This window comes from Protopterus annectens, chromosome 10.part0, assembly GCF_019279795.1.
Source record: "Protopterus annectens isolate FY-2018-M chromosome 10.part0, PAN1.0, whole genome shotgun sequence".
Taxonomy (NCBI): domain Eukaryota; kingdom Metazoa; phylum Chordata; order Ceratodontiformes; family Protopteridae; genus Protopterus; species Protopterus annectens.
The window spans coordinates 1,753,353,657-1,753,366,621 of NC_056744.1; the positions used below are offsets into that span (position 1 = coordinate 1,753,353,657).

A 12,965-nucleotide genomic window follows, 5' to 3' on the forward strand; every position below is an offset into this window, starting at 1 on the left:
TTAAGTAAATGTCTAATATTAGAAAATGTCACTTTTAAAAGTTTATATATATGGCTAAAGGGTAGGTTTTAGAACCCTTTGCTGTGACAGTATCTAAGTGTTAGATTTTCACAGTTTTTATGGATCTTTGGGAATCTAAAAATAGAAGGGATACATGGAGATGAATTGAACAAAAATGATATATGTCTCTCTCAATCAATCCTTGTATTAAACAATCTCCCAGCCACAAGTCTATTCTCCTTATAGGTTCATAGGTAGGTACTAGGCTATTGGCCCAAGGGCCTAAGTAAGCCTAGCCAACAAGGTTCCATGGCTTACGCCACCCAAGAAAGTTATTTTCCTGTGCTTCTGTCGAGCAGAGCCACAGAAGTGGTACCTGGGGTGTATTTCCTATTTCCCATCTACTCATCAAGATTTTTCTTGAAGAGTGCTAATGAGGAACATTGCTTGACATAGATGGGTAGCTTGTTCCAGAGTATGGGAAGTATCTGGGACAGGAATCTATCCCTCCAGCATGTCCTGTTTATTGTGGTGACAAGGTTTAGGTCCCTAGAGTGTGTAGATCGGAGGGATTGGGATTTCTTTAGATGAAGCATGTCCAACAACTCTGGATTTGACATAGCTTTATATGTTAGGCAGAGATCACCTCAGAGTAGACGATATGCTACGGAGTAAAGCTGGATTTTTTTGAGACAGTCAGTGTAGGGCATCTGTTTGAGGCCAGTAATCCTCTTTGTGAGGTACTTCTGTGGCCTTTCCAGCTGCTGCAGATGTCTTGTGAGGTATATTCCAAAAGGGGCATTGTACTTTATAATGGGTCTAATGAGTTTCGAGTAGAGGGGGACAATGACCTTTTTTTTCCTGGATGAGAACCCTTTTGTGATGAGGTGTGCCACATAGAAGGATTTCCTGACTGCTCTGGCGATGTGATTATCAAAGGAGAGACTACTGTCCACCTGGGTCCCAAGGTCTCTTATCACACATTTGGCAGTAAGTAGACTGCTGCCTATGTGGTAGTTCATGGGTACAGAGTTTTTACCAAAGGGGATGGCAATGCACTTTTTGGCATTGAGCTTGAGGCCATGGTTCTGACACCAGGCAACTGTCTCAGTGAGGCTCTTCTGTAGGATGTCGGCACTCAACTTTGGCTCATAGTTTGCAGTCATCTGCAAATTTCATTAGCCAAAGGCCTTCTGTGTTAGTCTGTACTTCAGAGTACTACCAAACAGGAGAGGTCCCAGGACTGAACCCTGTGGTACTCCACTTGTCACTGGTTTGAAGTCAGATTTGGAGTCTGCAACTTTTACAGTGTGGGTTCTGTCAGTGAGCCAGTTGGCAACCCATCGTGTGATGTAGGGATTTATACCTAGTTTAGTGAGTTTAGCTATAATTCCAGAATGGGGGATGGTGTCAAAAGCCTTGGTGAGGTCATGATAGGCTGTGTGAACAACCTTACCCTCATCTACAGCTTTGGTGACTGCCTCAAAGAAGTCGATCAGGTTCAGGAGGCATGATCTGCCTTTCACAAACCCGAACTGGGTGGGGTCCAGAGTTTGGAGGTTACCGATGTCTTTGTTTATGATGATACGTTCCATGGCCTTACAGACCAGACTCATCAGGCTAATAGGGCGATCGTTCCTGGGATCCGTGGTGGCTCCCCCTGTATGGAGTGGGATAACTGTTGCTGTGTGCCATTCAATGGGCACAAAGCCTGACATGAGGTTATGATTGAACATGGTGCTTAGGTGGGGAGCCAGTTCGTTCTGAAGTTCGTGTAAAACGCAGCTTGGGATGTCGTCCGGTCCCATGGATGCTGTGGTTTTAGCTTTAGAGAGTGCACTTTTACCTGCATAGGTGTGATTACAGGGACTCTGCTTTCTTCCTGTATAGATATGGAGCCTTTAGGGGGTGAGGGGGGGGGGGTAAAGTTAGCACTGAACCTATCTGCCAGGATGTTGACAATATCAGTTGGTTCTGTAATTTTCATGCCATTGTGCTGTAACTCAGAGTAGATCTGGGTGTTGCTGTTGAGATTCTTGACATAGCTATAGAATGCTTTGTGGTTGTCCCTAGAATCAGTGGTGATTTTGTTTTCGTAGCTAGCTTTGGAAGATCTTATAAGGGATCTCAGCTTCTTACTGAGGCTGACCAGGTAGCTCCTCCACTCATGGGATATTACTCTCTTTTGCAACAGTTTCTTCTTTCTGTTGTGGAGTTTGTTTATGGCAGGGGACCACCAGACTGGCTTCCTTTTTTTTGGAGGATAGTGTCTTGGTTCTGTTTGGGATAGCACAATCCATGCACTCATGTAAGTGCTTATAGAGTGCATTTGTGTAGGATTCAGCAGCCGTAACTGTATTGTCCATCTGCATGGATGTCATGAAGTTCGCCACTTTTGTCTTAAGAAGCATGAAGTTGGCTTTGGAGAAATATTTTACAGTGGTTTCCTTAATGGGGGGTGGGGACGGGATGTGGATATATAGGGTGATTAGCTTATTGGCTTAATTTCATGAAACCACTTGGTATACTGTTTCATCATGTAAAATCTGGCATATGACTCCTAAGTAATCAGTAGTATCAAAGATTACAATGGATGTGTCCTTCTGTAGGTTGTATAACAAATTCCTTTCTTCAATGGTTAAGCTTCAAATGACCTGTTTGAGTGTTCTTCGCGGCTAATTTATATATATCATTAATACACAATGTCTCAAAAGCTTACACAACAGGATGCATGAGGGGTGAACAAACTTTTCTATCTGAACAGTTCCTCCAGGTCACAGTTAGTGTAAATGAATTGCCAGTAACTTCCAAAATTATTTGTAAACCACAGAAAAACAGCTAGCGATCCAAACCACAGCCAAAGAAGTCACTATTATTTGCCAAAAAGTACAGAGTTCTATGCCAAAAGATGAACAATTCTTTATTGTAGGTAAGCGCTTTTGTGGTGCTACTCACATCACTTCATCAGACCTTTTACAACAATGCATCACATTACTCTATACTTTATACTAAAATTTGAATCAGCCCTTTAACTTAATTGATTCAATTAAATTAATGAAATTGTTAATAACCCATGAAAACCTTCTATGAAGGCTATACATAGGGTACATAAGCTCAAACTACTATAAAACCATATAAGGGATGCATATATAACACATAACCATGTATATAAAGACAACACTTGTAAAAAACACTTATAAAAACACGTGTGTATGCATACTTTTAAATCAATACTTTCGTGCAAAAATAGAAATATAAAACAAATGCATGCATACATTTCTCTCTTTCTGCACCTAACCAAAAGGATGCTTAGTTATTATTTAATATAGAAACATACTAAATGACTTTTGTATGGTGAAATCAAAAGCTTATTCCGCAAAACAGGTTTAAAGGGGATCCTGTCGTTTAGCCACTGACCCCTATCTGCTCTCGTTCTAATAATCCAGCATGTCTCTGAGGTCTCAGATCTGTTTATAATGTCCCCCCCCTATCATTTTCTCTTATTAATTCTAAATGTATGTTCTGGCCTCTTACTTTGCACATGCTTAGCCAATGCATTTGTCATATTCTGATTCCTAATGTGTAATAAATGCTCTCATATTCTGAACCTCAATTCCCAGTTGTTTTTTCCTACATAGAAACTCGAACAAACATTACACACTGCTATATATACTAAGTTCTTGCTATTACAGGTAGCTTGAACATTAAACACATATTCTCTACCTGTATCAGGGTGCATGAAATTATTACTAGCATCTATGTATCTGCATTGATTACATCTAGTGCATGGTAATGTGCCCTTATTAATAGTAACATTTCTGCTTTGTGTTTCTTTGGCTTCTATGGGATAACATAAATGTCTCTTCGGGGACTTTTTGTTTTTAAAAGAGAAGCTTGTTTTTTCTCCTACTATCTCCCTTATATTGGGATCATGTGTCAAGATGGGCCAGTGCTTCCTAATGACTCCTGTTATAAGGGACATATTACTTGAATATTGAGTAGGTACTCTCAGAACTTTCTGTTTTACTATTGGGTTCTTGGTTGTATTATTCCTATTATCAGAGAAATAGGGCTTCCCAGTAGTGTCTCTTAGCTTGGCACTCTCATCTATTATGTCAGTTGTAATGTGGTCAGTGTAACCCCTCTCTCTAAATCTCTGTCTCAGGTCAGTAATCTCTTGGTCAAAGTCCTCGTCCCTTACTGTTAATCTAGATGTTCTCAATGTTTTCCCTTTCACAGCATTTTTAAAAATGTGTCTGGGGTGCATGCTCTCTCGATGCAGAATGGTATTTCTATGACACTCCTTTCGATATAATTTAGTAGTTATTTGACCCTCTTTTGTCTTAATCACCTTTACATCTAGAAACTCCACTTCCTTATCTGAAACCTTCATTTCAAAGGTTAGGAAGGATTTGTTGGTGTTAACATTATGGTAAAACCTATCAAGTTCTTCCTGGCTACCATCCCATAACAAAAAGAGATCATCTACAAAACGCTTGTAGAATATTATCTGTTCCAAGTGCCATTACTTATACTGTTATTTTCCCATAGGGTCATGACTAAGTTTGCGTGGCTGTTGGCACTAGAAGTGCCCATGGCCACCCCTTCTTTTTGTAAATACAAAATATGGCCAAATAATATAACATTGTTTGTGAGCACCTGCTCCATCAATAGACAAATTAATTCTATTTTTGTCTGTGTATAAGTGCCATCCTTAGTTAAATATTCCCTTAGTATATCAACTCCCAAATCATTGGGAATTGATGTGAAAAGGGAGCGAACATCCAGCGTGACTAACTTCACATTATCCAGACTTAAGTTAGTACTTTTCAAAAAATCATATAATCGGTTTAAGAACTGTTTGGTATCCCTTAAAACAGTTACATTCTTGTCTACTAATGGTCTTAGTGTTTTCTCCAAGTATATGGATATCACTTCTGTTGCCCAATTCTTACCTGAGACTATGGGTCTTGGGGGGGATTCACTGGGTTCTTGTGTATTTTGGGAATTCCTTGAATAATAGGGGTGAGGGGGCTATTCACGTTAAAGTAATTATACAAGCCTTCAGTTATCCAACAGTCTAGTAAACACTCATATAACACATTTTCCATTTTTTTTTAAAAGACTTTCTTTTTAACAGTAATGATTTCATACACTTTAACATCTCTTTCATTTTAGTGTCATAATAACTTTTGTCCATAATTACTACGGGTTCCCGTTTGTCAGCTGGTTTTATGATGATACTTTTATCACCCTTCAAGTCATTTAAGGCTTTGTACCCCCTCTAGACACGTTATTAACAGGTTGTGTGCTTCTCATTATCTAATACTTCAAATATTTATTTGTCACATAAGCTGTTTAGTACCTTTACATACATTGACAAAGGCGTGTGTGAGCCCAAACTGCTCTGTCTATAATAATAATTTTATTTTTCCCCTACTTGGTGCTGGCCGTTTGATTTGGGACTCACGTCACATGCATCACATTCCCTAAAATTATCTCCTTAATGCCTTAAGTCTTAATAGGTTCATAGGTTGGTACTAGGCTCTCAGCCCTAGGGCCTATGCAAGCCTAGCCATAACAATTCCCTGGTTATTTCCTCCCACAATATTTACTTCTCTGGACCCCTGTCTAGCAGGGTGACTGACATGATCCCAGGGGTGAATTTTCTATCTCCCATCCAATCATCAAAGTTCCTTAAGAGGGCCAATGAGGCGCTCTGCTTGACATGTATGGGCAGTCTATTCCAGAGTATGGGGAGTCTCTGGCTCAGGAACCTATCCCTCCAGCATGTTTTGTTCATTGTGATGACAAGGTTTAGATCCCTGGAGCGTGTGGCTCTGAGGGATTGGGATTTCTTTAAGTGGAGCATGTCCAACAGCTCAGGGTTTGTCATGGTCTTGTATGTTAAGCAGAAATCGCCTCTGAGTAGATGATATGCCACAGAGTATAGCTGGAGTTTTTTTAGACGGTCAGCATATGGCATCTGCTTTAGGCCTGTGATTCTTTTACTGAGGTATTTCTGTGGCCTTTCCAGCTGTTGCAGATGTCTTGTGAGGTACATACCAAACAGGGCATTATACTCTATAATGGGTCTAATGAGGGATGAGTACAGTGGGACAATAACCTCCTTTCTTCTGGATGAAAAGCCCTTAGTGATGAGGTGTGCCACATAGAAGGATTTCCTGACTGTTGTGGCGATGTGGTTATCGAAAGTGAGACCACTGTCCACCTGTGTCCCTAAGTCTCTCATCACACTTTCGATGTTTAGTGTCCTGCCACCTATGTGGTAATTCATGGGTACATGTTTTTTTTCCAAAGGGGATAACTATACATTTCTTGGCATTAAGCTTGAACCCATGGCTCTGGCACCAGGCATCTGTTTCTGTAAGGCCCTTTTGTAGAATATCTACATCATTTGGGGATTCAATAATGGCTCCCAGTTTGCAGTTATCTGCAAACTTTGTTAGCCAGAGTCCCTTAGTGTTGGCCTGTACTTCAGAGAAGTAGATGCCAAACAAGAGTGGTCCCAAGACTGAACCCTGAGGTACTCCACTTGTCACTTGTCTGGAGCTGGATTTGGAGTCGGCTACTTTTACAGACTGGGTTCTGTCAGTAAGCCAGTTGGCAACCCATCGAGTGACATAGGGATTTTTGCCCAGCTTAGTAAGTTTATCTATGATTCCAGAGTGGGAGATGGTGTCGAAGGCCTTGGTGAAGTCCAGATAGGCTGTGTGGACCACCTTACCCTCGTCCACAGCTCTGGAGACTGATTCGAAGAAGTCAATCAGATTCAGGAGACAAGATCGGCCCTTCACAAACCCAAACTGGGTGGGGTCCAGTGTTTGAAGGTTGCCAATGTCTTTGTTTATAAGTTCCATGATAATGTGTTCCATGGCCTTGCAGATAAGGCTTGTCAGACTGATGGGATGGTAGTTCCCGGAATCCAAGGTGGATCCTCCCTTGTGGAGTGGGACAATTGTAGCTGTGCGCCACTCAGCGGGCATGAAGCCTGAGGTGAGGCTATGATAAAACATGTCACTTAGGTGAGGTGCCAGTTCATTTTGTAGTTCATGTAGTACACAGCCTGGGATGTCATCTGGTCCCATGGATGCTGTATTCTGTATTCTTAGCTTTGGAGAGTGCGGTTTCTACCTGTGTGGCCGTGATTATCGGAATAGGGAACTGATAGAGATGTTTTCATTCAATCCTGGCCAGTTGCCTGCATCTAAAAGCAACTGACAGTAAAGTTCCCTTTTCTCTAGCAAGATTGACCAAGCACCACCTCTTATTTCTGTTGTAATATTGTCTATAACAAAAAAAATGAAAAGAATGTCCTTCATTTTCTAATATGTGCTTACTTAATGCATTCATTTCTTTTTTTGTTTTACTGTCTAGATAACTAGTATATTATATTATATACTTACTATGTATTATTATTTACTATTTATATTTTTAATTATTCTTTGCACATGTAACATAGGTTTCACCTATATAAGTTGGTGTATATAGGTCCAATACATGCTTTTAAATATTTAATTATTTTTCTTACTATATCTTCTTATACTTTAAACATTTTATGTTTTTTATTATATGACTTTAAGGGGGCATAGCTTTTAGGGAATGTGATGCATGTGACATATCTAATTCTGTCTTTAAAAGTGGATTAAGTATATTTTTCATTATCTGATGAAGTTCTGTGGTTATGGGATGAAAGCGCTTATCGGCTTTCAAATTGTGACTTGTATTGAATAAAAACCTGTTGGACATCAGATTCGTGATTCGTTTCATTATTAGCGTGGATTGGAGTCATCCTGCATAATAAAAGAAGTGTTAAAGAGCTGACAAGTGCATGCATGCTGTATTCCTTATTCTTGCATGCCAATATAAGGTACAGGATAAGTTCTGGAGATGACAGACTGAGGAAGAAGTGCTGAAGAAATATCTGGAAGCCAGTGACTGACCTAATGGGACATGAGTCCTATATTGGAGACCATCTGCAAGAGGTAACTCAGGAAGCAGCATTGTGGCAAGTATCTCATATATCTTATCTTTATGCTGTCCATAGTCACACAGCCTGATGTCATTACCCACTGAGACCCATAGACCTAGTCACATTGTCTGACATCATTACCACTGAGACCCATGGGGAGGGCTATTACAGCTTTCCAATTCACATAGACTATTGCCATTTCATACTGTTACAGATTCCCTAGTCAGGTAACCTAATGTTATTTCACACCCTGTCTCAAGAGGGTGAGGTTTTACAACTTTCTTAGACCTGTAGCCTGGTGTTATTTCACACCCTAACTCATGAGGGTGAGGTTTTACAACTTCCTTATTCACGTAGCCTGGTATTATTTCACACCCTGTCTCATGAGGGTGAGGTTTTACCACTTTCTTAGACATGTAGCCCAGTGTTATTTCACACCCCTAGCTCATGAAAGTGAGGTTTTGCAACTTCCTTAAACATGCAGTCTGATATTACTTCACACCCTAGCTTATAAGAGTAAGGTGTTACAGCTTCCTTATTCATGTAGCCTAGTCACATAGCCTGAAGTCATTACAGACTGTAGCCCAAAGGAGTGTGGTGTTATAGCTTACCTACTCAGTTTGTTATTACATACTCTAGTTCATGGATGTATGGATGATATAGCCTTATTAGTCACATAGCCTGATGAAATTACATAACCTAGCCAATGGGTGAGGGGGTATTACAGTTTCCATAGTCAAGCAGATAGACATCATTATGTACCCTATACCATGAGGGTAGAATGTTACAGCTGCCCAGGTCATGTAGCCTGATATCATTACAAATTCTAGTCCACTGGGGAGGGTTGTTATAGCTTCCCTAGTCACACAGTCTGATGTCATTAAAACTATAGCCCAATGGGGAGGGGTATTATAGCTTCCCTAGTCATGTAACCTGATGTCATTACAAAGTCTAGCTCACTGGGGAGGGGTATTACATCTTCCCTAATCATATAGCCTGATATCATTACAAACTTTAGCCTACTGGGGATTGGTGGTATAGCTTTCCTAGTCATGTAGCCTGTTGTCATTATGTGCCCCAAACCATGGATGTGAAGTGTTACAGCTTCCCTAGTCATGTAGCCTGTTGTCATTATGTGCCCCAGACCATGGATGTGGAGTATTACAGCTGCCCTAGTCATGTAACCTGTTGTCATTATGTGCCCGAGACCATGGATGTGGAGTATTACAGCTGCCCTAGTCATGTAGCCTGATATCATTATGTGCCCCAGACCATGGATGTGGAGTATTACAGCTTCCCTAGTCATGTAGCCTGTTGTCATTATGTGCCCCAGACCATGGATGTGGAGTATTACAGCTGCCCTAGTCATGTAGCCTGTTGTCATTGTGTGCCCCAGACCATGGATGGGGAGTATTACAGCTGCCATAACCATGTAGCATGATGTCATTATGTACTCCAGACCATGGATGTGGAGTATTACAGCTGCCCCTAGTCATGTAGCCTGTTGTCATTATGTGCCCCAGACCATGGAGGTGAAGTATTACAGCTGCCATAGTCATGTAGCCTGATGTCATTATGTGCCACAGACCATGGATGGGGAGTATTACAGCTGCCCTAGTCATGTAGCCTGAAGTCATTATGTGCCCCAGACCATGGATGTGAAGACAGCTGCCCCTAGTCATGTAGCATGTTGTTATTATGTGGCCCAGACTATGGATGTGGAGTATTACAGCTGCCCTAGTCATGTAGCCTGATGTCATTATGTACTCCAGACCATGGATGGGGAGTATTACAGCTTACCTAGTCATGTAGCCTAAAGTCATTATGTGCCCCAGACCATGGATGTGAAGTATTACAGCTGCCCCTAGTCATGTAGCCTGATGTCATTATGTGCCCCAGACCATGGATGTGGAGTATTACAGCTGCCCTTGTCATGTAGCCTGATGTCATTATGTACTCCGGACCATGGATGTGAAGTATTACAGCTGCCCCTGTCGTGTAGCCTGATGTTATTATATAACTCTAACCCATGGGGGGGGGTGTTACAGTTTCCCTACTCCCACAGCCTGATGCTACTACACACGCACTAACCCACAGGGGAGAGGTACTACAACTCTCCTAGTTGCATATTCTGATGTATTATACACACTAACCCTTGGGTTGGAGTGTTACCCCTTTCCTAGTCATTTAGCCCAGTATCATTTTGCACCCTAGCCCACAGAAGGTAGTATGTTATAGCTTCTAGGGTCAAATAGCCTGATGTCATTAAATACCACAGCCTAAGATGGGAGTTGCAACTTCCTAGCTATATAACCTGATGTCATTACTCATTTTAGAATATTGCAGTAACGTGTTACAGCATCTACAGTTATACTGCCTGATGCCATTACATGCCCTAGTCCAAGAGGGGAGTTACAGCTTCCTTAGATACACAACCTGGTGTTATTATGCACTCTAGCCAAAAGGGGGTGGGATGTTAACAGCTTTCCTAGTTACACAGTCCGATTTCATTACATATCGTAGTCTATGCGGAAGGAAATTATAATTTCCTTATTCACATGAATTAAAGAGTATTTAGAAGGAATGGGATAAGTTAGTGGGCACCCCATGAGTAGCACTGTAAACAGCTCAACACGAAAATATATTTTCTAGCTGGTGCCTTTGGCCATGCGTGTTTGATTCACAAACTAACTTATTTTTATTAGTTCATATGCATTTTAATTACAGTATTCAGTTTAACACTTCAGGGTTTTGTATGTTGTGCCAAACAGTATGCTAGGTCACTCAAAGTATTATTAACATTTGATAGGTTTCCTAGAAAGGTAAGTATTTTCTTAATTAATGTAAGTGATACGCATGAACTGCTTCATTTGAACAGGTCTTTTAATAGTTAAAAGTGCTCCAGTGAAAATCATAAAATATAGATAGGTAAACCAGAAAGCATATACTATAAGTAACTTTAAGACAGGAATTTAAAGTGTCTTTTTTTCTAAAGTAAAAAGGCCACAGGTTGTATATAAAGTTTCTACGTTACTCACTCTGCCAGCTTCCAAAAAAGTCTTAGTATGAGGTAATAACCATTCATTTCTTTTTCTTTTTTTTCCCCCACTTACCCAGATTATGAGTCCCCTGATGAAGGACAAGAAAACGACACAAGAGAAGAGCCTGATGGACAAACTGCTGAGTCTGATGGTAATGACTTCTACTGTGCTTTGACTCCTTTAATAATGCGTATTTACAGAATGCCATATAAAATGGCCAACTACCAGTGAGGACAGATTTACACAACAGGAGTGTGGCATTAGCCATGCGGTCCTTCTGTGAGCTGTGTTATGCACAAAAATAAATCTCAAACACAAACAAGGGGCTGTTCATTTTCTGAAACAACTCAAAGCTTTTTTATCCTATTAGGCTCAAGAAACATAAAACCAACAAAGGCATTTCAGAGTCATAAAATGCAACCCATGCTGAGACTTTCAAATCAAGACCTAGCCATCTGTCTGCATATCTCTCTATATCTATATATTTATAACTGTATCTATATAGTTATAGATAGATAAGATATATGTACTGTATCAAGACACATAGCAGTTGTTTATGTATTTACGATACCCATAGGAGGCCTTGCTTAGAGATCGATACTTGAAGAGTTGACTTGGGGAGGATATGAAAGGCAGAGTTATTTTACCAGCTTGTCTGTCACAAGAGGAGGGAAAGGGTCATAAGCATGAATGCAGTCATGGTGGTGATACTGGAGTGTACATTCCATGTTTACAAAATACCAGGACATGAACCAGTAGATGTTCTTATCTGTAATGGCCTTACATTAATGCGCATCAGGTGCTGGGGAAGTAAATAAGTAGGACACATGAAAGATATCTATGGCTGCAGTAATTATGTTGCACTGGGGACACCTCAATCTCCTCTCAGGCAACAGGAGGGTTTTAAATTAGGTCTGAGAATGAGAAGTGAATCCAAGCATCTGATATGGAGAAGAGGAACCAGTAGCTGCTGATGGTCTGTTCATAGGGGCGAAAAAAATTTATGGGAAAAAAAAAACGATACACATCCATAGTCTAATGAATACCATAACAAATAATAGTTGTTCTACAGAGCATATCAGCAAAAGGGCTTTTTTCACAACAAGAATTATGTGAAACACTGAAGAAAGATATGATAGCAAATGTGAATTAGAACTTTCTACTTGTGAAAAATGAATGACAGTTAAATTAATGCACTCAGCTCGTGAAAGCCATGGATTGTAAATCCAAACCACTGCTGATGAACACCATATGTCATCTACTAGTGAAGGTTGTCATTCATAAAGCAAATCTGACTGTAATAGCAAAGAAACGTTCAGTGGTGGTTTATAGAACAGCAAGTATAGTTTTATTTTTGCTATCTTTGCCCCCACTGTATGTCGATCATCAGTCCCCCCCTGGCCACTTGGCTCATTTGTTCTTGATCACCTGAGTGTGGGTCAAGTGGGAGGGGCCATCATTCAGTTAATCAGCAATCATGGATAGTTTGAAATTTTTCTTATTTTTTTGCTTCTTCCCATCCCTACTAACATGCACCCAGCAAGGCTGCCCTGCTCCCTTTCCTCAAGGAATGAGCATTACAGTCCTCAGTCTCCACCAGGAAGTTAGTACCACCCAGTGTGCAAATCTAGACAATTCTGTACTGCACATAGTGTGATGCCTATCTAGTTATGAAGGTAGTTTTGCTTAAGACGCAGTGACAAAAGTACTTGTCACATGTCCACAATGCTGCTCTGTAGTCCTGTAACACATTAGGTGGTATACATCACATCTGAAAGGTATGGGGGAAGTGATGTAGCCAGTATGAAACAATGACCCCACAGCTTTAAGATTCACAGCCATTGGAGCTGGACTAGGAAAGGATACTGGGACAGAGGAAAGTAGGCTTTAATCGGTTGGGGAGCTACAGCAAGAAATACTGTTTAAAGACA

At 40.7% G+C, this 12,965-nt stretch overlaps 1 protein-coding gene across 3 annotated transcripts in view; it reads left to right on the forward strand.

Annotated features, from left to right (window-relative positions):
- The window catches only part of LOC122813975, a 602,906-nt gene that overhangs the window by 423,969 nt on the left and 165,972 nt on the right, over positions 1 to 12,965 (forward strand). For all 3 annotated transcript variants that reach the window (XM_044086536.1, XM_044086534.1, XM_044086535.1), the window contains exon 10: positions 11,111 to 11,185. In XM_044086536.1, coding sequence (XP_043942471.1) covers positions 11,111 to 11,185 — 75 coding nt within the window. The remainder of the gene's footprint in view (positions 1 to 11,110; positions 11,186 to 12,965) is intronic.